The following is a 27164-nucleotide window of genomic DNA, read 5'->3' on the forward strand; positions in this document are numbered from 1 at the left end:
CTTTTAGAGATGGTTTTGTATCCTTTCCCAACTTTATACAAATCAACAATCCTTGATCGGAGGTCTTTAGACAGCTCTTGTGAACAAGCAATGATGCACATCAGACAATGCTTCTTATCAAGACCATTCTAACCAGGTGTATGTTTTATAGTGGGCAGGGCAGATTTAAACCACTCATCAGTTACTGGGCACACTCCTGACTTAAATTGTTAGGTAAAAATTAGGGCTGTCAAAAGTATTGCGTTAACGGGCGGTAATTAATTTTTAAATTAATCATGTTAAAATATTTGACACAATTACCGCACATGCCTCGCTCAAACAGACTAAAATGACAGTACAGTGTAATGTCCGCTTGTTACTTTTTTTTTTGTGTTTGGCGCCCTCTGCTGGCGCTTGGGTCCAACTGATTTTATGGGTTTGTACCATGAGTGAGCATGGTGTAATTATTGACATCAACAATGGCGAGCTACTTGTTTATTTTTTGATTGAAAATTTTTACAAATTTTAATAAAACGAAAACATTTAGAGGGGTTTTGATACAAAATTTCTATAAGTGGTACTAACATTTATCTTTTAAGAACTACAAATCTTTCTATCCATGGATCGCTTTAAGAGAATGTTAATAATATTCATGCCATCTTGATTTATTGTTATAATAAACAAATACAGTACTTATGTACCGTATGTTGAACGTATATATCCGTCTTGTCTTTCCATTCCAACAATAATTTTCAGAAAATATGGCATATTTTATAGATGGTTTGAAATGTGGTTAATTACGATTTATTAATTTTTAAGCTCTAATTGATTAAAAATTTTAATTTTTTGACAGCCCTAGTAAAAATTGGTTTCAGTTGCTCTTTAAGTCTCCTTCGGCAAAGGGATTAACATACTTATTTTCCCCCTTCTGTCATTGTTTGCATACTATCCTCATTAAAATATGAAAACCTATAAATGTTTGGGTGGTTTTAGTTAAAGCAGACACTGTTTTTACATCTGTGTGATTTTGACAAAGATCAAATTTGATGGGGAATTTGTGCAGAAATGTGAGAAATTCCAAAAGGTTAGGATACTTTTTCATACCACTGCAAATGGAGCTTTGGTAAATTGCTTACGGCTAATATGGCCTTTTTTAAGGCATCCATTAGCCAGACCGAAGCCCGGCCGGAATCCTCGTAGCGGCTCGCGGAATCTTGTCTCGGAGCCAGAACGCGACAGCTACGTTGTTACTGCGGTTGATTTTTCTCTCCCGGCTCGGCATCCCCCCGGGTGTGCTCGCAGTGAGTCAGCCGCGAATGAGAAGCGGGAAAATTGTGGTTCATTCAGGGTTCAAGGCCTCTGCGCCTCACTCCCCACTCTTTTCTTTCCTGACAGCCCCCCAACTCCCAAACACATGACCCATCATAACCCTTAAACTCCAACCTCTCCACATATTTTTTTCATTTTACAAGAGCACCGTGTTCAATGTTCCATTTTTCTTTTTGGTATGTCGTCAGTGGTTTGAGGTAAAAATGCAGTAATGCAGATTTTTACCTTCATTGCACCATTTTAGTTCCTCAGTATTTGTCAATACCCTACGACAGTACAACATCACTCGCTGACCCGTGTTGTTTTTGTCACCCCTTTTAATTTTTCGTCAGTAAGTTGAAATACCTGAGCTTAGCCTCAAATGGTATTAAACTAGTGCTGCAGCTATCGAGTATTTTAGTAGTCGATTAATCGATGGACTAGTTAGTTCGAATAATCGAGTAATGAGATAAGGAACATGAAAAATTAAAATATCTGAGCTGAGCCTCAAATGTTATAATAAAAAAAAAATAGGATCTATGTAAAACAAAAGAACAATTGGCTAACTTACATAGAAAAAGTCTGCTAGCTTAAATGCTATAAAATGCTGGAGTTTTTTTACAATGCTCTTAACAAATGGTTCAGACACATATTCCCACAAAAAACGGCTAAATAATACTTATAAACTAAATTATGAATGCTTTAAAAACATTAGCTCAAACAAAAACTTACGTTGGTCTTAACAGGGAGCAGATGGATTCAGCCGTGTGAAAAGAGGCAGACAAGTGGGCGGTGTATCCACCCTAATCAATAAAAATAAATGCAAACACTTTTAAAATAAACCATTACAACACCACTTTAAACGAATACTCGAAGCAACAAAATTTTAATTCGAATATTTTTTTTCTTTTCGAATACTCGAGTTAATCGATTCATCGTTGCAGCGCTATATTAAACCAAATAATAAATGAAGCTCGAAGTACAACAAATGAACAATTGGCTAATTTACAAAGCAAAATTCCGCTAGCTTAAATGCTATAAAAATGCTAAATTTTTTTTTTTTTTTTTTAACAATGCTCTTAACAAATGGTTCAAACACATATACCCACAAAAAACAGCTAACTATACCTGTAAACGGAATTACGAATGCATTAAAAAAAAAACATTAGCTCAAACAAAAACTTAGCTGATTGGTCTTCACAGGGAGCAGCCTTGTAAAATAAGTTATGTCATATTCACTGTTGCCACTAGAGGGCAGTGTATCCACCCAAATCAATAAAACTAAATGCAAACACTTTCAAAACAAACAGTTACATCGCCACTTAAATTAAACGAATACTTGAAGCAGATAAAATTTAATTAATTAACTTGCATGGCAAAAGTCCGCTACCTTAAATGCTATCATAAATTGCTAACTTTTCATTTTTTTACAATGCTCTTAAAAAGTGGTTCAAACACATATTCCCACAAAAAATGGCTAAATATTCCCATAAGCTAAAATACGAATGCATTAAAAATAAAGATGCACGATAATATCGGTTACCGATAATTATCGGCCGATAATGGCAATTATGACATCACACCGATAATAGATATTTTTAAAAATTCAACCGATAATGCAATCCGATAATTCTATACTTTATTTAGCCTTCAATTGTGTGCAACCGACACAGTTTTGTCGAATTCTGGGCCGGCGCCCAAACCCCTCCTCAAGGTATTTTTTGTGCAATTAAGTCATTAATTTGTTAGCATTATGGATCTTAATTAATATACAATGATTCGACGTTGGACTTTACTACTTGCTCACATTTGATATGGAAAAAGTAGCGATAAATTGTATTTTTGCACAGTAACATTTCGTCTTTTTTATAATTTAAATTTGTATATATGTACATCTTTTCAATAGAGTTATCGGCTTGACATTATCGGTTATCTGTTGGAAGGAGGAGGTGATTATTGGTTATCGGTATCGGTTGAAAAATGCATTATCGTGCATCACTAATTAAAAACCATTAACTCAAACAAAAACTTAGCTTATGTTGGTCTTAACAGTGAGTAGCTGGATTCAGCCATGTTAAATGAGTTTTGTCGTATTCACTGTTGCCACTAGAGGGCAGTGTATCCACTCAGATCAATAAAACTAAATGCAAACACTTTCAAAACAAACCATTACAACACCAATCTAATTAAACATACTCGAAGTAGCTAAATATGATTCGAAGCGTTTTTCTAATCAAATTACGAGATTTTAGGGCTGCAGCTATCGATTATTTTAGTAGTCGATTAATCGATGAACTGGTTAGTTCGAATAATCGAGTAATCGGATAAGGCACTGTTGCTGGTATTTTGGCCCATTCCTCCATTTTGGGACTGTCGTTGTGCAACAGAGACGTTCAATTCTCTCCACAGATTTTCTATAGGGTTGAGTTCTAGAGACTGTCTAGGCCACTCCAGGACCTTGAAATGCTTCTTAAGAAACCACTCCTTTGTTGCCCTTGCTGTGTATTTGGGCTCATTGTCATGCTGAAAGACCCAGCCACGTTTCATCTGCAATGCCCTTGCTGATGGAAGGAGATTATCACTCAAAATCTGTCGATACATGGCCCCATTCATTCTTTCCTTTACACAGATCAGTTGTCCTGGTCCAGTTGCAGAAAAACAGCCCCAAAGCATGATGTTTCCACCCCGATGCTTCACAGTGGGCATGGTGTTCTTCGGATGCAATTCAGTATTCTTTCTCCTCCAAACACGAGAACCTGTGTTTCTACCAAAAAGTTCTATTTTGGTTTCATCTGACCATAACACATTCTCCCAGTCCTCTTCTGGATCATCCAAATGCTCTCTAGCGAACCGCAGACGGGCCTGGACGTGTACTTTCTTCAGCAGGGGGACACGTCTGGCAGTGCAGGATTTGAGTCCCTGGCGGCGCATTGTGTTACTGATCGTACCCTTTGTTACTGTGGTCCCAGCTCTCTGTAGGTCATTCGTTAGGTCCCCCCGTGTGGTACTGGGATTTTTGCTCACCGTTCTTGTTATCATTTTGACGCCATGGGGTGAGATCTTGCATGGAGCCCCAGATCGAGGGAGATTATCACTGGTCTTGTAGGTCTTCCATTTTCTAATAATTGCTCCCACAGCTGATTTCTTGGTTACACTTTATAATAACTATCCGTTTTACTAGTTAATAGATCATTAGTAAACTGTTGATAAATGATTTATTTTTGATTTGTGAAGTATTTGTTAACAGTTTGTTAAGCATTTAGAAGGTGTTCTTAACCTGAAACACAGTTTGTGTAGAAACGTTTAAAGTTTTTGTGTGTAACGTTTCACATTTCTATCTTGTCAGGTTAAGAAATGCAGTTCACTTCAAAAGAAAAGGCATTTTGATAAGGCATTTTGCAGGCAGCGCTCATGTTGCACATTTAGGAAAATCTGCCAAAGAACCAGAAAATATTTGTACGTACTTTTCTTTGTATATTTAACCAATAAAACTTGTGACCTTCAACGTAAAGTGTATATAGTTTTATTAAGATCAATCAACTAGCATGGGCATTTAGAATGGGGTCAACCATATTGGAACACCCTGTAAATGCTTAACAAACTGTTAACAAATAGTTCACAAATCAACAATAAATCATTTATCAACAGTTTACTAATGATCTATTAACTATAAATCGGATAGTTATTATAAAGTGTTACCGATTTCTATACAACAAGCGTTTTACCTATTGCAGATTCAGTCTTGCCAGCCTGGTGCAGGTCTACAATTTTCTTTCTGGTGTCCTTCGACAGCTCTTTGGTCTTGGCCATAGTGGAGTTTGGAGTGTGACTGACTGAGGTTGTGGACAAGTGTCTTTTATACCGATAATGAGTTAAAATAGGTGCCATTAATACAGTGGAGTAACAAGTGGAGCCTCGTTAGAAGAAGTTAGACCTCTTTGACAGCCAGAAATCTTGCTTCTTTGTAGGTGACCAAATACTTATTTTCCACGCTAATTTGGAAATAAATTCTTTAAAAATCAAACAATGTGATTTTCTGGGTTTTTTTTTTTTTTCCACATTCTGTCTTTCATGGTTGAGGTTTACCCATGTTGACAGTTAGAGGCCTGTATATTCATATATAGGCCTCTATCTTCATAACATATATACTGTATGTTCACTAATACTGAGTGGGTTAGGACACAAAAAACCTTTGTGCTCAGTCACACTGCTGCACAATGATTCCTTCTTGGCGTGAAGTGTGAATCTCTCTTGGGTCTACCAGAGGTCATAGCTCTCCCCTGTGGTGTGACAATTTGATAAGAATGAAATTATTTGAATGGTCAGGTGACTGCCACGATTCATCCAAAAACTGCTTTCTGGACACAACTTCTAAAAGATGAGGGAGAGTCTAGCATTTTCAGTTGTCCGGCCTCTACGCCGCATTGTGCCGTTACTGTGTCCGGTTGGTGCCACGTTGACCGCGTGCCAAGCCAAAGGGAGTTGTTCGAGATGGACCATATGGAGAGTGCGGTCAAGAGGGACAGAATTGGAGAGAAATAAAAATGAAGGGGAGGGAGAACGGGGAGGTCTTTCTTTGGCTTTTTCGCCTCTGTCATTAAGGTCTCCCATGTCAAAGCCAGATGGAGCTGGTGCCTGATGTGCAAGTGGAAGTGCAGACACTGTGACCTGCCCAACTGCTTACACACAAACAGTCGTCTTCCTCAGTTTTAGCTGCCAAGCAGGGCATCTCAGGCCAGTTAGCAGACCTCGGCCATCTGCTTTCAGTAGCCAGAAGGGTCAGACGGCTCATCAGCAGTCATTGAATTTGCTCTTTTAAGCGCGCCGCTCGCTCGACACTTAACTAACCACATTTGGAGTCTCGTCTCAGCTCAACTTCTGGTATCATCATCATCCTCATCACCCTCCTCTGGTCTTGTCTGTTTTTTATCCAAGCTTCCTTTACAGAGGCTGTAAAACAGGGGTCCCCAAACTACGGGCCACATTTGGTCCAGCCCGCTGAACAAAAAAACATTTTTTTATTTTTTTCAATAGTGTTATTTATTTCCTAGCTTTTTTCTGTGAAGAACCCAGAGAGGGTTATTTGGTTATTATCTATTTAATTAATAGTGTTATTATTAGGGTTGTTCCGATCATATTTTTTTGCTCCCGATCGTTTTAGTTTGAGTATTTGCCGATCCCGATATTTCCTGATCCGATTGGGGGTTTTTTTGGCGGAATTTTTCAATTCAATTCCAATCATTCCCGATAATTTTTCCCGATCATATACATTTTGGCAATGCATTAAGAAAAAAATAAAATAAAACTCGGACGAATATATACATTCAACATACAGTACATAAGTGCTGTATTTGTTTATTATGACGATAAATCCCCAAGATGGCATTTACATTATTAACATTCTTTCTGTGAGAGGGATCCACGGATAGAAAGACTTTTAATTCTTAAAGGATAAATGTGACTTTGTATATTGTGACTAAATATTACCATCTAGTGTATTTGTTGAGCTTTCAGTAAATGATACTGCAGCCATTTAACTTCTGCCCAAATGCATGATGGGAAGTGCAACCATGACTGTGCGTAGGGGCACCAATTGATATATCTTCTCTGCGTTGGGAAAGAACGTAGGGTGTTAAGAAAATGATCAACTACTACCTTTCTTCCCCACATTGCCTCCCATGTTATTTTTAATTGCTGAGAGAGGTATTGTAAGGCTTTAGCCAAATAAAAAATGGCTCCAAAGACTGTCAAAATTCTCTCTACTCATTAAACGCTGCCTTTTAGCGCTATCTATAGGTAAAACGGCGTCTTTATAGATTGTACGCGACAATGCGTGAGTGGGTCGTGCAGCGCATGCGTTAATTATTTAACGTGATTAATTTTAAAAAATTAATTAGCACCGTTAACGCAATAAATTTGATAGCCCTACTTTAAGCCAAAACTACTCTGGATGAGTGTAAGACATTTTGTCTGTAACGTTAAATACAATTAGAAAACGATTTAAATAAAAAATACATTAAAAAAAGGCATGTCCGATATTTTTTTGCCGATTCCGATAATTTGAAAATGACGTTCCCGATAATTTGTGTTTTATTTCCACTTTACCTGGTATAATTCAATCATCGGAATTTGGATGAATCGCGAATAATCTAAGAATCGGAAATTTCACACGCCTCTAGTGCTTTCAGTGCTTTCTGCTGGCAGCCAGGGCACAGGCTAATGCTAGAAATGAATGTAATGGAGTTGGATAGCAGCGCTAACCTTGTCGAAACGGCTGAACTTAATGAGGGGATTGGCCATGCACTGCATCTAGCATTTAGTATGTGTGCAATTTCTCTGACAGCCTTTATGATGGTACAGTCCAACAGTGAAACCTATAATATGACCGTTTAATGGCCACAGCTATTTTTCTGTATGTGCTTGCTTTAGTCTGTGTCATTACTGCCATCATAAATTCTTGAATGTTTCATTGGCATAAGAGCAATATGGCTGTAATGTGTGTGTGGGGGGAGGGGGGGTACATGTGTGCGTGCATGTATTACAAAATGCTCTGGGGGGGGAAAAAAACCCTGAAACTAGGGCTGTTCCGATCATGTTTTTTTGCTCCCGATCCGATCCCGATCGTTTTAGTTTGAGTATCTGCCGATCCCGATATTTCCTGATCCGATTGCCTTTTTTTTTTTTTTTTTTTTGCTCCCGATTCAATTCCAATCATTCCTGATAATTTTTCTCGATCATATACATTTTGGCAATGCATTAAGAAAAAAATGAATAAAACTCGGATGAATATATACATTCAACATACAGTACATAAGTACTGTATTTGTTTATTATGACAATTAATCCTCAAGATGGCATTTACGTTATTAACATTCTTTCTGTGAGAGGGATCCACGGATAGAAAGATTTGTAATTCTTAAAGGATAAATGTGACTTTGTATATTGTGACTAAATATTGCCATCTAGTGTATTTGCTGAGCTTTCAGTAAATAATACTGTAGCCATTTAACTGTTCTGCCCAAATGCGTGATGGGAAGTGCAACCATGACTGTGCGTAGTGGCTAGAGCTGGGAATCTTTGGGCACCTAACGATTCGATTACGATTACGATTCATATGCTCCGATTCGATTCTAAAACGATTATTGATGCACCCCCCTCCTTTTTTTTTTTTTTTAAATGTTTTGTACATTAGTTCCAAAATTGTTTTTATTTTTCAGTATCAAGTTAACATATAGCAGTAAACAAATATACAAAAATAACAGTAAATAAAAAAACTCCAGTCCCCATTCTGTATCAGCAGCTTTAAACTACATTCAATTAATTTCATGTTGTGAATCAACCGTTAAAGTTGTTAAAATTTCTCCCGTTATTCCATAATTTCCCTTTTGTCTACTTTCGACATGTGAAAGTTTTAAAACTACTTTAAAGGTAGATTCAAGTCAATGTTTTAGCGATTTAGGAGTATTTTGGATAAAAAGTTAATTAGGTTTGCTTGGAAGGTTCGCTATAACAGCCTTGCAGGGAAGTGTACTGCTTTAAGATGGTGGCCGTTTATAACGCCCGCATCTAGCTTTTTGTAGATGTGCTGCTAACACTACCAAATTTATTTTGCATCTAGTCCTATATAAATTATATCCACCGTAACATTATATGGATGTACTTTGTAGCAGCTTTTCGGCAGCAGTCAGGTATGTTGTTGTGTTTTTTTATCTCGTTGCATGAGTTGAGCTAGAGCCGTGAGTTGAGCATTGGCATTACCCGAGGGGCCGGGTAATGGGAAGCAAGATGTTTAGCTACTCTCGCACCGTTCCGTCCCGAAGACTGCGCGGCGCCCTGAGTGTTGTGTACTTCCGCTTTACTTCGCATATTTCAATAATCGGAATTTGGATGTTTGTGAATCGTTCTCGAATCTTCCACGGCCAAATCGCGAATAATCTAAGAATCGGAAATTTTGCACACCTCTAGTGTCATGTCATAATTTTGATTGTCTAATGACAGTCTTATAGCGCCACTGTCAAATAAAGTGTTACCAAATACCATGACTAGTAATGGCGTACCGCAAGCATCACTTCCGCTCATTAATATTCATGACATTAGCTACTGTTGCTAAGGGGGGACATACCACCGTTTGTCCCTAATAGGAAATGAATGGAAATCGTGTACAAAGGAGATGTTTACGGAGCTAAACCTACCAATTCTCTGCGAAAATGACGTCCCTGGTACTAAATTCACTGGCAAAGATGTGGAATGTGGATGTGTATGTGTTGGTACCCCATTCTATCTGCTGCACGCGTGGTTGGCACACGCCAGACTGCCGTGCCAAGCGGACGCCAGCTCGTGCACACTTTGCCGTTGTCCCAGTCACCGTTTTTCCTAACCTCTGGAATTCTCATCTAGCTGGTTTTCTTCAAATCGGAGTCTAGTGTGCAACTTGGCTGCCCTTGTCTTGACACACCCCCCTCCTCTAAGTGATGGTATGCGGCCAAAAGCTTTTTGTGTAATGCAACAGACTATAGCAAGACGTTTTGGCGAATCGTTGATATTGTATTGATATTGCACGGGCGATTAGAATAGGAGCGACGTGCACCCTCTTATGTGTTCAAGTTGAGGTGAGATGCAGCATTTTGACTTTCGAGTGCATTACAGTAATCCTGCTAAGATGTAATCAAAGCATGAATGACTATTTTAAAGCGTTACTGTGTGGGAAAAGGCTTCACCTTTGCCAGCTTATTTAGCATTTATAACATTGATAGGAAGTATGTACCCACGACTACTTTCAAATGAGAAAGGGAGCATCTTCTGCTTCTTGCTCCATCCCCCCCTTCCCAAATCCATCAGCTTGCAGGAGCGACCTTGCTTCACCGTGGGAAACTTATCGATCGCCCCCATTTTACGGGGATTCCAGCCAATTGTGGCTTTCTCATCTTTCCTCTGGAGTGTTCTTCTCTTTCCCAAGAACTGCTTGGAGGGGGATCAATGCACATTTTTGCATTCCTACCTTGCTTGCAGTGTTGTTTTTGGCAGCCCTTTTAATTTTCGACTTAGTCTTTTTGGATGATAATACCTATTAGCCTTCGCCATATTTTAGTCATCTCAAAATGTGTTTGTCTTCATCCATAGACTTCATAACCTATTGACATGACACGGGAAACGGGGCCGATCCGTGTAATTTTCAAAATTTTCTAATTCAGATTTTTTTTCAAAACCAAAGCTGCTGCCGACCTAAAACCAAAACAGACACCTACCTTAGCCATATATGAGTCTCCATGAGCAGCGGCATTAAAAAATTCAAAGTTGTTCCCTTATAAAATCCCGATTATTTTTTGTATAACACAACTTAAAATGGCTGTAAAAGTCTCAGATTTTACACTAGATGCACAAAAAACACCAAATGCTGAGATATATAATATGACCGTTTAATGGTCACAGCTATTTTTCTGTATGTGCTATTCTGTGTCATTACTGCCATGATAAAATCTTAAATGTTTAATTGGCAAAAGAGCAATATACAGTGCCTTGCAAAAGTATTCGGCCCCCTTGAACCTTGCAACCTTTCGCCACATTTCAGGCTTCAAACATAAAAATATAAAATTTTAATTTTTTGTCAAGAATCAACAACAAGTGGGACACAATCGTGAAGTGGAACAACATTTATTGGATAATTGAAACTTTTTTAACAAATAAAAAACTGAAAAGTGGGGCGTGCAATATTATTCGGCCCCCTTGCGTTAATACTTTGTAGCGCCACCTTTTGCTCCAATTACAGCTGCAAGTCGCTTGGGGTATGTTTCTATCAGTTTTGCACATCGAGAGACTGACATTCTTGCCCATTCTTCCTTGCAAAACAGCTTCAGCTCAGTGAGGTTGGATGGAGAGTGTTTGTGAACAGCAGTCTTCAGCTCTTTCCACAGATTCTCGATTGGATTCAAGTCTGGACTTTGACTTGGCCATTCTAAAACCTGGATATGTTTATTTTTGAACCATTCCATTGTAGATTTGGCTTTATGTTTTGGATCATTGTCCTGTTGGAAGATAAATCTCCGTCCCAGTCTCAGGTCTTGTGCAGATACCAACAGGTTTTCTTCCAGAATGTTCCTGTATTTGGCTGCATCCATCTTCCCGTCAATTTTAACCATCTTCCCTGTCCCTGCTGAAGAAAAGCAGGCCCAAACCATGATGCTGCCACCACCATGTTTGACAGTGGGGATGGTGTGTTCAGGGTGATGAGCTGCGTTGCTTTTACGCCAAACATATCGTTTTGCATTGTGGCCAAAAAGTTCAATTTTGGTTTCATCTGACCAGACACCTTCTTCCACATGTTTGGCGTGTCTCCCAGGTGGCTTGTGGCAAACTTTAAACGAGACTTTTTATGGATATCTTTGAGAATTGGCTTTCTTCTTGCCACTCTTCCATAAAGGCCAGATTTGTGCAGTGTACGACTGATTGTTGTCCTATGGACAGACTTTCCCACCTCAGCTGTAGATCTCTGCAGTTCATCCAGAGTGATCATGGGCCTCTTGGCTGCATCTCTGATCAGTTTTCTCCTTGTTTGAGAAGAAAGTTTGGGAGGACGGCCGGGTCTTGGTAGATTTGCAGTGGTCTGATGCTCCTTCCATTTTAATATGATGGCTTGCACAGTGCTCCTTGAGATGTTTAAAGCTTGGGAAATCTTTTTGTATCCAAATCCGGCTTTAAACTTCTCCACAACAGTATCTCGGACCTGCTTGGTGTGTTCCTTGTTTTTCATAATGCTCTCTGCACTTTAAACAGAACCCTGAGACTATCACAGAGCAGGTGCATTTATACGGAGACTTGATTACACACAGGTGGATTCTATTTATCATTATCGGTCATTTAGGACAACATTGGATCATTCAGAGATCCTCACTGAACTTCTGGAGTGAGTTTGCTGCTCTGAAAGTAAAGGGGCCGAATAATATTGCACGCCCCACTTTTCAGTTTTTTATTTGTTAAAAAAGTTGAAATTATCCAATAAATGTTGTTCCACTTCACGATTGTGTCCCACTTGTTGTTGATTCTTGCCAAAAAAATTAAATTTCATATCTTTATGTTTGAAGCCTGAAATGTGGCGAAAGGTTGCAAGCAATGTTCCCTCTAATTTTTTATGTGTCCGAGCAAACACACAATCTCCCTGAGCACACTGCGGCCCACGGTGAGCAATATCAGATGTCCACCGTATTTTTTGGACTATAAGTCGCACCAGCCAAAAAAATGCGCAATGAAAAGATAAAAACATATGGCGCACCGGCGTATAAGTTGCATTTTGGGGGGAAATTTATTTGGTATAATGCACCACCAAGAACAGACATGTCATTTTGAAAGGCAATTTAGAATAAAAATACAATAGAGAACAACAGGCTGAATAAGTGTACGGTATGATAACATTACATGACTCATAAACAACGAACTGAGAACATGCCTGGTTTGTCAATGTAACAGCTTTTTAGAGTTATTCAGATAACTATAGCATAAAGAACATGCTAACTAGCAACAATGATATAATAATGTGTGAATAAGTTCACATATAAGTCGCTCCAGAAAATAAGACGCACCCTCTGCCAAACTAAGAAAAAAACTATTTATAGTCCGAAAAATACGGTACATAGCGGCCACACACCAGTATCACGCCTTTTCACGCCTATTAGCATTTCTACTGCCCGAAAAATATTTAGTAGTAAGAGCATTTAATGATTAATATCCATAATTAAAATATCTTAATAAATGTCACTGGAATACACACCAATCTGACTTAAATTGTACCTTATTTTTCACGTCTTAATATATAGGACTTGCATTTGGTGTACTTATATCTCAGTGCTCTCATCTACTATCAGTGTATGCCAGGGTGCATTTTTAACAGTGCACATAGTCTCGTTCTCGACTATATCATTGATTTGAGTTTACAAATTCAAAGGCATAGTTTTTACTTCGCCAGCTTTCTGATATACTCACATACTTTGCCACGTGATTGCGGATTTGTTGAATTGACACCATTGACGCATTCATTTCGATGGCAAGTAAAATATTGTCAATGAGAACTTCAACTTGCTCTGGGTCAGATTTTGTTTTGTGGGACAGCTCGTTTCTCTTCTGTCGGTCTTTTGCATTCTCCCGCAATAAGGTACCAATCCCCTGTCGCATCTTGAGTCTTTGTAATTTTCAACAGCTTTCAAATGACTTTTCTGCTGAATATGACGCTTGAGGTAGCCCAACTTCCATTCAGTCCACATTTTTCCCTCTGAAAATTCACTTGGTACTTTGGCTTCAGTTTCACCGCTTGTTCGTCTATTTGCACATGCTCCGACAGCCACTCCTTCTTATATGAACCGCATTTCTTTTTTACTTTGGCTTGGTGAGTGGAAGTGTCGCTGCCCGTTCGTTTCGCCATGATAAGGGCCTTTACGTCTCTCAACTCCGCCGCACTCACGCACTGTTGTCAGCTTGCTTTGATTGGCTGCGTTGCGGAAGTGAACCTTATCGTATCATTTGCTGGACACCTCTCACTCACTGAGTTACAACATACGTTTCTGTTAATTTTTTTTTTTTTTTTTGTGCGCAGCATTGAATTTCTTGTGCGCAGAGTAGGTGCCAGCAGTGCGCGATTGCGCACGCGCGCAGCTTAGAGGGAACATTGGTTGCAAGATTCAAGGGGGCCGAATACTTTTGCAAGGCACTGTCGCTTTAATGTGTGTGTGTGTGGGGGGGGGGGGGTAAACACTTGTGTTTGGTAATTATGTCACAGCAGCCATTAACAATAAGTTGTCTGTTTGAAGTGTTTTGTTCAAACTGTAAGTCATTTGTGTTACAATGACATGTTTGCACAGTCGTCGTATTGATTTTTATTATGTTGTACATTGTTCAAGTCGTACAAGCTGTTATTAATGTTAATACTTGAATTCTCATGGTTTACAAGACATTTTTATATACTTAATGCTTAGACTGCATGTACATTGTATGTATAAGTACATGATACGTACTTTAGGCCATATCGCCCAGCCCTAGTTCCTTGTAACGTGGACTTTAGCAGAAACAAAAATGTCGTTATGAACAGTATTTATGCGATTTGTACAGTATCATCATGCATTGTCACTTTGTTAAGCAGGGTGACTGTGTAAAAACAATCTACACACTCTACTATGACTCTTCTTAGAATATCCGCGTGTGGTTTGCTTGCAAGCTTTCTAACCTGCATTTTTTGTTTTTGTCATCTCACTTCAGGAAGTTTGGGGAGCGCCCTCAACCACAGCGCCTAACCAGGTGAGAAACACGTACACATGACTGTTTGGTTATGAGTGTGAGTGCAAGAGAATGTGTGTCAGCGACTGTCAAGTGTGTGTGCATACAAGAGAGAGTCAGTGAGGTGAGTGCAGCCTCACTGGCAGTGCAAATATCTGGCATTGTTTCCAATCCTGACAGGGGTTCCCCTAAAAAAGCCCCCGGATGATTCTGCCTTTTAGCTGGCTGTGGTACAGCCTGACTGAAAACAAGGTGCTAGAATTTCATTTGTCATATTTGAGATGAATCTTTCTGCGGCTTCCACAAGTGATTATTTGGATGATTCGACTCATATCACGCCAACAAGCAGTGTCATTTTTGGCAGCTTTTTTTATTTTCACATCACAGAAACTTGCAGTTTCGTCTCGTCATGTTGCCGTCACCCAAGAAAAATTGTCATGATGTCATGAAAAATATTGTCAATGAAAAAAAAGAATGTCATCATAAGCTTGGACGCTCCTCGCTGATGCTCGTTAACTCATTGGCTGCCATGACGGCGCTAGACGTCCAATCATTCGCTGCCATCCCTCCTACTTCAAATGGATTGGACGTCTACTGGTGATAAACTCATTGAAATACACAGCAGAATGATGACAATACAGGTAGTCCGCGTGTTACGAACCAGTTCCGTCCCTACGCTGGCGACATAATGCGAATTTCCGCAAAAGTCGGAATTAATCCTTTAAAATTTCAAAATAACAATCCAAAAAGTCCAAAAGTATTGTATTTAACTCATTCAGTCCCAGCCATTTTCACCGGAGCAAGACCCTTCGATCCCGGCCGTTTTAATGGATTTTGACTGCTTTTGCAAGGCCCACAGAAAATTCTGTTCTATTGCTACATAAACATGGAACCCACCAAAAGAAAGATGACTCTTTTTTTCACCAGGAAAAAAAAGTAACTTCATATCTTTTTCCATTCTTTAGATATCAGCATTAGAAAATGGCTTAGTTTGAGCAATTTTCCAATTTCTGATGAAAAAACAGAGAAATTGAGCTTTTTGTAAAAGCATACTGTACATTTCAAACATAACTGACTTTACCAGAGCTATTTTTTGCTTTTGTGACATCACAAACATCTGAATCATGTTTCCCTTTTACAAAATAACATAAACGACAAGACAAATAGAGCTTTTGATTGCAAAGTAACAATTTATTTACACATAGCTAAACTATTGAACTGAGAGATGACGCTGTTGTGGCCGCGGCTGTCTCTCCAGACGGGGTAAACTTTTCCCTCATCACCGCCTGATAGATTTTTTTTTAATCTTTCTTTTGTCGTGACCACGACCTCATAACCGAATTCACGTAGGGAACTTGTGTGGGGCATGTGCCTTGTGTTTTACATCGTTCTCCACATTTTTCTCACGCTTCTTACTTCCAGTGTTTCCCACAGGATTTTAGGAGACTGTGGTGGGAGGGTCTCTGACCATAGGATTTTTTGAAACTGTGGTGGTGGGCTGCATCGGAGTCGGACAGCCACACCATGTCGTGCCACGGCGATTTTTTTTTTTTTTTTTTTTCATTATTTTTTCCCCCAAGAAGAACCATAACAAAGATATATTTGAAATATTTCATTAGCTAGGCTAATGTTATAGCTCTCAGCTACGGTACATGTATGTAAAATGCGTTGCTGATTACAGCTATGTAATAATGCGACTTTTTTTCTCGTAGCAATAGTACGACTTACATCTCGTAGTGACTCAGGGTTGGCAACCCAAACTGTTGAAAGAGCCATATTTGACCCCCCCAAAAAAACAAACAAACTGATAAAGTATGTCTGGAGCAGCAAAAAATTAAAAGCCTTGTACAAGCCTTATAATTATCAATACTAGCTATATTAGCCTACTATAAAAATGACTTAAGTTGGCTAGAAATACATAATTAGCCTTCATGATTAAATGTTTATTTTCCCTGCAGTGGGTCCTATAGCGCACCACGTGACTACTCTGTTGTACGATGACACCACAAGTTTAACTTCATTACAATATTAATGAATTGAAAGAATGTTTGTATCATGTTTGTCCTCCTAGAAATCCTATTAAAACAAAAAATATATTTCCCTCCCCCATCTTTTTCCATTAAAAAAAAAATAATAATAAAGCTCCGAAGCAGCACTAAAGAGCCGCATGCGGCCCAAGAACCGCGGGTTTCAGACCGCCGTCGTAGCCCTCCTTTTTCCTTTTTATTTGACCCTCATAAGTACTACATTACCACAACAATAACAGTCCTTCTGTCAACTGACCCATTTACAGAACTGGGGGAATTCTAATGGCCGTGTAAAGAGTTTTTCTTGATTCGGTGAGAAGGTGAATAGTTTTTTCCCCGTTGTTCGTGAACATTTATCCAACTTTCGTCAGCCGTAATTGTCTGAAGTTGGCGCGTCGGTGTTGTGCCGAAAAATAGCCACTCCACGCGAAATGTCCCCCCGACGGGAGCGGCCACACGTCACTCGTACAAACAGCCTTTTCTTACCAACCGATGGACACGGAAACGACGTTCTTGTCCCGTGAATATGTATCATTTGACTCTGCTTGAACTAATAAATACTTTACTGCGACCAACGCTCTGAAAATAGAGCAAGGCTTTATTTTGGGCCCCGCCTCTCCGCGCAGTTCAATCAAAGTTTGCTTTCCGTCCAAGACGGCCGTCCACCGCTCACTTTCGCCGAAAAGTCCGATCCAAACTATTGTAATGCCCCGGATATGGGGAAGAAGGAGAGAAGTCTGTATTTGCTTACCCACTTGATTGTGGTAACAATAATAAAGAAAAACAATAACAAACTAACAGCGGGCTGCTACGACATGCGACCGCTATCTCTCGCTATCTCGCTCGTTCTCCCATTCTTCCTACTCGTTCCCCTTGCGTCTCTTAAATAAATAAATAAATAAAATACTACTCTAAAATGCTGCTCTCGCTCGCGCGGGTAGTAGAGTGGAGTGGGCTACAGCTGTGTAATCGGCTGACTGACGCATCTAATTAGTATGTTGTTGTTTTTTCCCGCGGGGGGGGGGATGGCGCAAACGAGACTGTGGCGGGCCGCCACAGTCTCGTTCATTGGTGGGAAACACTGTAAACTTCTTTCAACTTCCGTTTCCTGACTATTTTTCATCATTCATTTCCTTTCACGGTCCAATATGAGTTCTTACCAAATGTGCTGCTGCTCTCCAGTGGCCAGTGTTATTGCTTTAAAATGAATTTTGAGCGTTGTGCTTTGGAGTGAACTTGTATCAGAACCTAGAGATGTTTCTTGTGGGAGAAAAATGTAAAAGACCTATAAACACGTTTTTGGGACACTGAAACAATTAAAAATAGAACATATTTATTAAGGGTGTAACTAAAGATGTCCGATCAGGTCCGATCACGTCATTTTCAAAGTATCGGAATCGGCAAAAAAATATCGGACATGCCTTTTTAAAATATTTTTTAATTTTTTTTATTTACTTTAAATACCCGCTTTTTGAGCGGAATTCTAGCTTTGTATAGTCTAATGTTCCTATTGTTGAAAGCACAAAGGTGTGTAATAAACGACTAGCACATTTATATTTTGCATTTTGTTTTCTTACTGTACCGAAAATGAACCGAACCCCGACCTTACGTTCAAAATCTGCACGGTTTTCGTGCATTACGTTTTTTTTTTTTTTTTAATCCGTTCGGATTTGGTCACAGTTTCTGCAACGAGACAATGCGTTGCTTGAATGACGCGAGAAAAGTCAGAGACTCGGAGATGGAAGAGTGTTTGTTGAGACGTTGTAGCAAACGCGATGCTAGGCTAGGTGGCTCCAATATTACCTCACTTAGCCGACAACATACAATCTACACCTAGATGTCACATGCATATAGAACTCCATGCGAAATGACAGACTCGGTAGCGTTAGTAAACAGCCGCCATTTTAGAGCAGTAAACTTCTCAGAAAGGCTCTGTTGTAGTGAACCTTCCTAGTGAACCTAAGTAACTTTTTATCTAAAATACTCCTAAATCGGCAAAATCTTGACTTGAGTATATCTTTAAAGGATGAAATGGTTTAAAATTTTTCACATGTCGAAAGTAGACAGAACTAATGCAAAAACGGGAGCAATTTGATCAACTTTAATGGTTGATTCACAACATTAAATGACCTCCAAACATAGCAAAGGTTACTTTTTTTTTTTTTTTTAATGAAAAAACAAAACAAAACATGAAAGGTATCGCCAGTTACTTTGCCAAGTAACTTTTTTACTACTGTGTGTGTATTTCAGTAGTCAGTCACTACACTAGCCAAAGAGCTAAGAGGCATTTTAACAGTCGAAAATGTTTACATTTTAAGTGTTTTTCATTTTTTAAAAAGCAAAATAAAGGCAGTTTAAAAAAAAAAAAAAGGCAAAACGCAAACCGAAACCGAACCGAAACCGTGATCCCAAAACCGAGGTTCAAACCGAACCGTGGGCTAACTGAACCGTTGCACCCCTAGTCATAACCTGGGTCTTACCTGTATAAACACTAACGTTTTTGCACAGCTGTACATTTCTAGAAGCGTTTTTGAACTGGATCAACCTCTTCCTTGGCCTTCCCAGTCTTTCAAAAGTGCCCCTCCCACACACACTGCGAGGGGGCCTCTTGGTTACCACAACAAAGGCCCCGTCTAACCCGAGCGTGCGGCGTGGTGTTGCGATGCAGAGTGGCAAGCGCCTGCGTGTCAGGTGTCACTGACATCTGTGCATGAGCGAAGGGGCGCGTTGCTGTCGGTGTGCGCGTCGACTCCTAGTACACCCCCCTAACACTCGTCCAGCCGGTCATCAACGGTTCATTTCAGCAACCCCCCCAGCCCCCATCTCCCTTCCCGAATGGACCCAGCTGGAGGGAATAAGTGCAGAGGCGTTTAAGGGGGTCAACGCGAGTGTACAATACACATGCATTGTTGTTTTCGTCGACGATGACCAAAATATTTCGTCGACAGGTTTTTTCGTGATGACGACAACACGATAAAGAGCGAAAAACGTGTCTTGAGAGGCTAAATTTTAACGAGATGAATACCAGTTTTGGTCTGAGCAGAAGAAAATGGGCCATAGTTTCCGTCATATGTTCACGATACGTGACATTATGTTCACTCGTGTGTAGGGTTGCAGCTATCGATTATTTTAGTAGTCGATTTATCGATGAGCTAGTTAGTTCGAGTAATCAGATAAGGAACATAAAAAAAAAATACCGGACCTGAGCCTCAAACGGTATAAAAAAATGAATAAATGTGGATATATGTGCAACAACAACAAAAAATGGCTAACCTACATAACAAAATCCGCTAGCTTAAATGCTATAAAATGCCAACGTTTTTTTTTTTTTTTAATACAATACTCATAACAAATAGTTCAAACACATATTCCCGCAAAAAAAATCCGGCTAAAAAAATAAAATAAATTTAAAAATTAAAAAAAAAAAAAAAAAAAAAAATTTAAACGGCTACTATACCTTTACACTACATTACAAATGCATAAAAAAAAAAAAAAAATGATGTTAGCTCAAACAAAAACTTAGCTTATGTTGGTCTTAACAGGGAGCAGCTGGATTCAGCCATGTGAAATTAGGTGGAATAGAGGGCAACATATCCACCCAAATTAATACAATTAAATGCAAACTCTTTCAAAACAAACCGTTACAACGCCACTTTAATTAAATGAATACTCAAAGCAGCAAAATTTAATTCGAATATTTTTTTTTCTAATCAAATACTCGAGTTAATTGATTAATCGTTGCGGCACTACTCATGTGGCATGTTCTGTGCGAGCCTGCGCCTTCACCGGTGTTTAGGGTTAGAAGTCAACCGATGTGGGATTTTCAAATGCCGATATCAATTGAAAAAATACGTTTTCAGCCGATTGCCGATATCCAAAGCCGATTTTGTAAGCCGATATTTTGTTTAGTGCTACCAAACCAACGAGCGCTGGACTTTACAAATAATCAAACCCACCAGGACGTCACGATGAGATGTAAACAAGTGAGAGTTTAAGAGGATGCTCGCCATGCTAAAGCTAATGCTAACGCGAATGCTATGCTTACGCTACAAGTTACATTTGGAGTGAATGGATCACTTAGTAAAAACCTTAATAGGTTAAAGCAACATTGCATATTCTCATGTAGGGCTGCAGCTATCGATTATTTAAGTAGTCGATTAATCGATGAACTAGTTAGTTCGAATAATTGAGTAATCTGATAATATATCCGAGCTAAGCCTCAAACGGAGTCTTGCATAGCAAAAGTCGCTAGCTTAAATGCTATAAAATAAAATGCTATAAAACTTTTTTTTTTTTGCCATGCTCTTAACAAAACATTCATCCACATATTCCCCCAAAATCTTTTATACTTCTTAACTAAATTACGAATGCATTAAAAACCATTTACCTCAAACAAAAAGCTTATGTTGGTCTTAACAGGGAGCACCTGGATTCAGCCATGTGAAATGAATTGTCATATTCACTATTGCCACTAGAGGGCAGAGTATCCACCAAAATCAATAAAACTATATGCAAACACTTTCAAAACAAACCATTACAACGCTACTTTAATACTTTAAACAAATACTTGAAGCAGCAAAATTTAATTTGCTAACTTACATAGTAAAATTCCGCTACCTTAAATTCTGTAATAAAATGGATTTTCTTTTTTTTTTACAATGCTCTCAACAAATGGTTCAAACACATATCCCCACAAAAAACTGCTAAACACACCTATAAACTAAATTACGAATACATTAAAAACCATTAGCTTAAACAAAAACTTAGTTTATATTGGTCTTAACAGGGAGCACCTGGATTCAGCAATGTAAAATAACTTCATATTCACTGCTGCCACTAGAGGGGAGTGCATCCACCCAAATAAAAAACAAAAAAACTAAATGCAAACACTTTCTAAATAAACCATTACAACGCTACTTTAATTAAACAAATACTCGAAGCAGCAAAATGTATTTTGGCTAACTTACATATTTAAATTCCAATACCTTAAATTCTATAATAAAATGTTTTTTTATTTACACAATGCTCTCAACAAATGGTTCAAACACAAGTTCCCACAAAAAAACGGCTAAATATTCCTATAAACTAAATTACGAATACTTTCCAAACCATTCAAACAAAAACTTACCTTGTATTGGTCGGAGCACCTGGATTCAGCAACGTAAAATAACTTCATATTCACTGCTGCCACTAGAGGGGAGTGCATCCACCCAAATAAAAAACAAAAAAACTAAATGCAAACACTTTCAAAATAAACCATTACAACGCTACTTTAATTAAACAAATACTCGAAGCAGCAACATTTATTTTGGCTAACTTACCTAGTTAAATTCCACTACCTTAAATTCTATAATAAAATGCTTTTTTTTTTTTTTTACACAATGCTCTCAACAAATCATTCAAACACAAATTCCCATAAAAAATGGCTAAATATTCCTATAAACTAAATTAGGAATACTTTACAAACCGTTCAAACAAAAACTTACCTTATGTTGGTCTTAACAGGGAGCACCTGGATTCAGACATGTAAAATAAGTTGTCGTATTCACTGTTGCCACTAGAGGGCAGTGTATCCACCCAAATCAATAAAGCTAAATGCAAACACTTTGAAAACAAACCATTACAACGCTAGTTTAATTAAACGACTACTTGAAGCAGCAAAAATTAATTCAAATCTTTTTTTTTTTTTTTTTTTATTGTATCACCCGAGTTAATCGATTAATCGTCGCCGCACTTCTCACTTCTACTTTAGCAGCCTGCTTTCAAGCTGCGTTCCGGGTCATAGCGGCCACAGTTGCCCACACAGATGCCTGAACAAAATCCTTTCTTCATCAGCATATATTTTTGTTTGTTAATCGGCCGATTTTTTTGTGTTAATCTGCCGATGGTCGATTTTGAATAAAATCCACATATCAGCCCGATACATCAGTCAACCTCTATTTAGGATCTGCTCGAAGCTAGGCTGTGCTCCAGGCTTGCTTGTTTTGAAACACGTGGTAAGATGTGTTTTCTTATCTTGGCAAGAGAGAATAGGCAATGTTCTTTAGCATTTCAAGGTCTGTGTTGAATGGTCATCACGCACTAACTTGTAGTGTCAAAATAGCATTAGCTTTCGCATAGCAAGCTACCGGGGGCCAATAAAACCGTTGGAAACCCTCACACGGAGTCGTCGTTGTCCTTGTCGATGCTACATATGTGCTGTAATAATTCCTGTATTTTTTTTTCAGGGAAGCCATGAGGAATTACCTGAAGGAGCGAGGGGACCAAACTGTCATGATCCTGCACGCGAAGGTTGCCCAGAAATCCTACGGCAATGAGAAAAGGTGACTCATTTCATCAGTAGTTTCTGGTTTGGCCCGCATAAGGCTGTAAGTTGTTTCAGCTAATATATGTTTGTGTATGCATTTGTACTTAAGTTTACAGCTACATTTTGTGGAGTTACATGTGAGCGATTTGCTTTGAGAATTGTAAATATGTTAGCATTTGTAGCATTTACCTTAGCAGACTTTTATTAGGCAATGAGGCTAATATAATCAACTAAATTTACATGTTTAGTGAGGGCAGAACACGTCATATTCATAGATTAAAGTAAAAAAATAAGTTTCTGTGATGTACAATACGGTACTGTTTAAACGAATTTAAAAAAGCAACAAAAAAAACTGAAGACAAAATGGTGGACGAGACTGTTGCGTCAAGTCGAAATCGTGTAATTCGAGTACGTCGTAACCAGAGGTGGATAGTAACACTTGACATGTACTCTCACATTTGAGTAAATTTTTTGAGAAAAATGTACTTCTAAGAGTAGTTTTACTTGAATTTTCTTTTGCCAGCGATGGCAAGTGTAGCTGTACCAATTTCACCAATGAGATGTCGCAACAATCATCACATGACTCCAATATACCAGTCAGACGCAAGCTTGCCATTCCATGATAACGCCAGCCTGTTCAATCACATGGCGTCTTTAAAAAAAACTGTTAAAAAATGGAAATATTTGACATTGAGCGCTGCCCTCAACATGACTCGAAAGTGCGGATTTAAACTTCTCTCCCAGATTTAATGTGGCGCCGATTGACCACGGAAAAACGAAGATATGATCCTTTTAATTTCATAGTAATAACTATGGAGGAACAAATTTCTTCACTAGAGGGCACTCATGCTCTTTGGACGAATAATGCTTCATTTCTTTTTTCTCTCGGCAGAATTCAGTGGTTTTCTTTTATACATACACACATTTCTTAATGCTCAATGTGGTTATGTAATGGGTTATTGTACAGTATCATCATTATAACAACAGTTCATATAGATAACTTTGTGTTGAGAAAAAAATTACTATTTTTTTAAAAAAAGAAAATTAAATCAAAAGAAAAATGGAAGCAGTTACTCACAATGTTACTCATTACTTGACTGTTGTTTTCACCAAATACTTATTTACTTGTATTTTAGTTTATTTTTTGGGTGATTATTTTTACTTTTACTGGAGTAATATTATTTTGAGGTAACGCTACTCTTATTTGAGTCAAATTTTTGGCTGCTGTCAAAAAATCTAAGCGCATCACTGTTTGAGGGCTTGATGACCCCAGGGATGTGGAGGGGGCAGGCACAGGATGTTTAGTTGTTTTGTTGCTTAGCAGGCAGGCATAGCACTCTCAGTTGTATTGTATTGTAGCCTACATGGGACAATAGATGTAAATTTTTTGTTTATATTTAGGGGTGTCAAACAATTCAAATTTTTAATTGCGTTAATTACAGCTAAAAAATTAATCGTAATTAATCGAAATTAATCTTAATTCAAACCATCTATAAAATATGCCATATTTTTCTGTAAATTATTGTTGGAATGGAAAGATAAGACACAAGATGGATATATACATTCAACATACGGTACATAAGTACTGTATTGCTTTATTATAACAATAAATCAACAAGATGGCATTACCATTATTAACATTCTGTTAAAGCGATCCATGGATAGGAAGACAAATTATAGAAATTTTATATTGAAACCCCTCTTCATGTTTTCGTTTTAATAAAATTTGTAAAATTTTCAATGAAAAAATAAATTAGTAGCCCGCCATTGTTGATGTCAATAATTACACAATCCTCATGGGTGCTGAATCCTATAAAATCAGTCGCACCCAAACAAAAACTTAGCTTATATTGGTCTTAACAGGGAGCACCTGGATTCAGCAATGTAAAATAACTCATATTCACTGCTGCCACTAGAGGGGAGTGCATCCACCCAAATAAAAAAATAACAAACTAAATGCAAACACTTTCAAAACAAACCATTTCAACGCTACTTTAATTAAACAAATACTCGAAGCAGCAAAATTTATTTTGGCTAATTTACATAGTTAAATTCCACTACCTTAAATTCTATAATAAAATGTTTTTGTTTTTTTTTTACACAATGCTCTCAACAAATGGTTCAAACACAAATTCCCACAAAAAATGGCTAAATATTCCTCTAAACTAGATTAGGAATACTTTACAAACCATTCAAACAAAAACTTACCTTATGTTGGTCTTAACAGGGAGCACCTGGATTCAGCAATGTAAAATAACCTGTCATGTTCACTGCTCCCACTAGAGGGGAGTGCATCCACCCAAATAAAAAAAACAAAATTCAATGCAAACACTTTCAAAACAAACCATTACAACGCTACTTTAATTAAATACTCGAAGCAGCAAAATTTATTTTGGCTAACTTACATAATTAAATTCTACTACCTTAAATTCTATAATAAAATGCTTTTTTTTTTTTACACAATGCTCTCAACAAATGGTTCAAACACAAATTCCCACAAAAAACGGCTAAATATTCCTATAAACTAGATAAGGAATACTTTACTATACTATACTCTAAAATTTTCAGTCAAAAAATAAATTAGTAGCCCGACATTGTTGATGTCAATAATTACACAATCCTCATGGGTGCTGAAACCTATATAATCAGTCGCACCCAAGCGCCAGCAGAGGGCGATAAAACTCCAAAAAACACAACAAGTACACATTTCACTTTACTGTCATTTTAATCTGTTTGAGCGGGACATTTGTGCGTTAATTGCGTCAAATATTTTAACGGGATTAATTTAAAAAATTAATTACCGCCTGTTAACGCGATAATTTTGACAGCCTAAATACGTGTATACACACATTTCTTAATGCTTAATGTGGTTATGTAATGGGACAGTATCATCATTATAACAACAGTTCATATAGATAACTTTGTGTTGAGAAAAAATACTATTTTTTAAAAAAGAAAATTAAGTCAAAACAAAAATGAAAGCAGTTACTCACAATGTTACTCATTACTTGAGTATTGTTTTCACCAAATATGTATTTACTTGTATTTGAGTATATTTTTGGGTGACTATTTTTACTTTTACCGGAGTAATATGAGGTAAAGCTACTCTTATTTGAGTCAAATTTTTGGCTACTGTCAAATAATCTAGGCGCATCACTTTTTGAGAGCTTGATAACCCTAGGGATGTGGAGGGGGCAGGAGCAGGATGTTTAGTAGGTAGGCATAGCACTCTCAGTTGTATTGTATTGTAGCCTACATGGGACAATAGATGGAAATAGTTTGTTTATATTGTGTCACATCACGTTATGGTGTGTTAAATTTAACTGTCCATCTGAAATTAAATAATCTGAAAATGTACACTGTCATTGCTTGCAAAGCATTAAAAGTACTGCGTATTTTGTTGTGGCAGGGGTGGAGTGGGGGGGCCTATAATGGTCTCTTCACTTGTTCCCGGGCCCCTGCAAGTATGTTGGCAGCCCTGACTCTACCCACCTCTTATCGTAACCCGGGGATTACCTTTAAGTACAGTGTATCACACACTTGATGATGAAACTGTTGTTTTTGTCCCTCAATGTTGGTGTTTGGCCGCCCTCTGCTGGCGGCAGGGGTACAGTGCGCTTTGGTTTCATAAGCAGAGGTGTCAAACTTGATTTTTGCTGAGGGTTGTAATGATAAACTGTAAAAAAAAGAACCTATTTTCAAACAAATGGAACCCAAAAATATCCAACAAACCTTTGGTTTTTACACATTTCTAGGTTCTTCTGCCCACCTCCTTGCGTATACCTGATGGGCAGCGGCTGGAAGAAAAAGAAGGAGCAGATGGAGCGGGACGGCTGCTCCGAGCAAGAGTCGCAGCCGTGCGCCTTCATCGGCATCGGCAACAGCGACCAGGAAATGCAGCAGCTTAATTTAGAGGGGAAGGTACGACACTTTCATGAGAATCGCGCCGATTTATCATCGAGTTCTTCTGAGGAAACATCTCTCTCCCCGATCCAGAATTATTGCACAGCCAAAACCTTGTACATATCAGACTCCGACAAGAGAAAGCACTTCATGTTGTCTGTCAAGATGTTCTACAGCAACAGCACCGACATCGGTGTCTTCCTCAGCAAGAGGATCAAGGTCATCTCCAAGCCTTCCAAAAAGAAGCAGTCCCTGAAAAACGCCGACTGTAAGTCACGCGCTCGCTTAGTTATGTCACAAAGCGGGGCACCTGCCGCCTTCACAGGCTATTTTCTCGGCGCTTATGTCACTGTGAACACAGCTGTTTATCGGCGGTGACCTCT

At 38.4% G+C, this 27164-nt stretch overlaps 1 protein-coding gene across 4 annotated transcripts in view; it reads left to right on the forward strand.

The window, feature by feature from the left end:
- The window catches only part of rbpjb (recombination signal binding protein for immunoglobulin kappa J region b), a 57975-nt gene that overhangs the window by 21142 nt on the left and 9669 nt on the right, over nt 1–27164 (forward strand). For 3 of the 4 annotated variants that reach the window (XR_009066722.1, XM_057855335.1, XM_057855334.1), the window contains exons 2-5: nt 14527–14565; nt 22799–22894; nt 26634–26799; nt 26875–27049. Coding sequence is in view for 3 of the 4 variants with exons in the window: in XM_057855335.1 (XP_057711318.1) it covers nt 14527–14565; nt 22799–22894; nt 26634–26799; nt 26875–27049 (476 nt within the window). In the remaining variant the exon portion in view is untranslated. Of the gene's footprint in view, nt 1–14526; nt 14566–22798; nt 22895–26633; nt 27050–27164 lie in introns of all 4 variants that reach the window. The other variant, XM_057855333.1, reaches the window with a different exon arrangement.

Source organism: Corythoichthys intestinalis, chromosome 13, assembly GCF_030265065.1.
Source record: "Corythoichthys intestinalis isolate RoL2023-P3 chromosome 13, ASM3026506v1, whole genome shotgun sequence".
Taxonomy (NCBI): Eukaryota; Metazoa; Chordata; class Actinopteri; order Syngnathiformes; family Syngnathidae; genus Corythoichthys; species Corythoichthys intestinalis.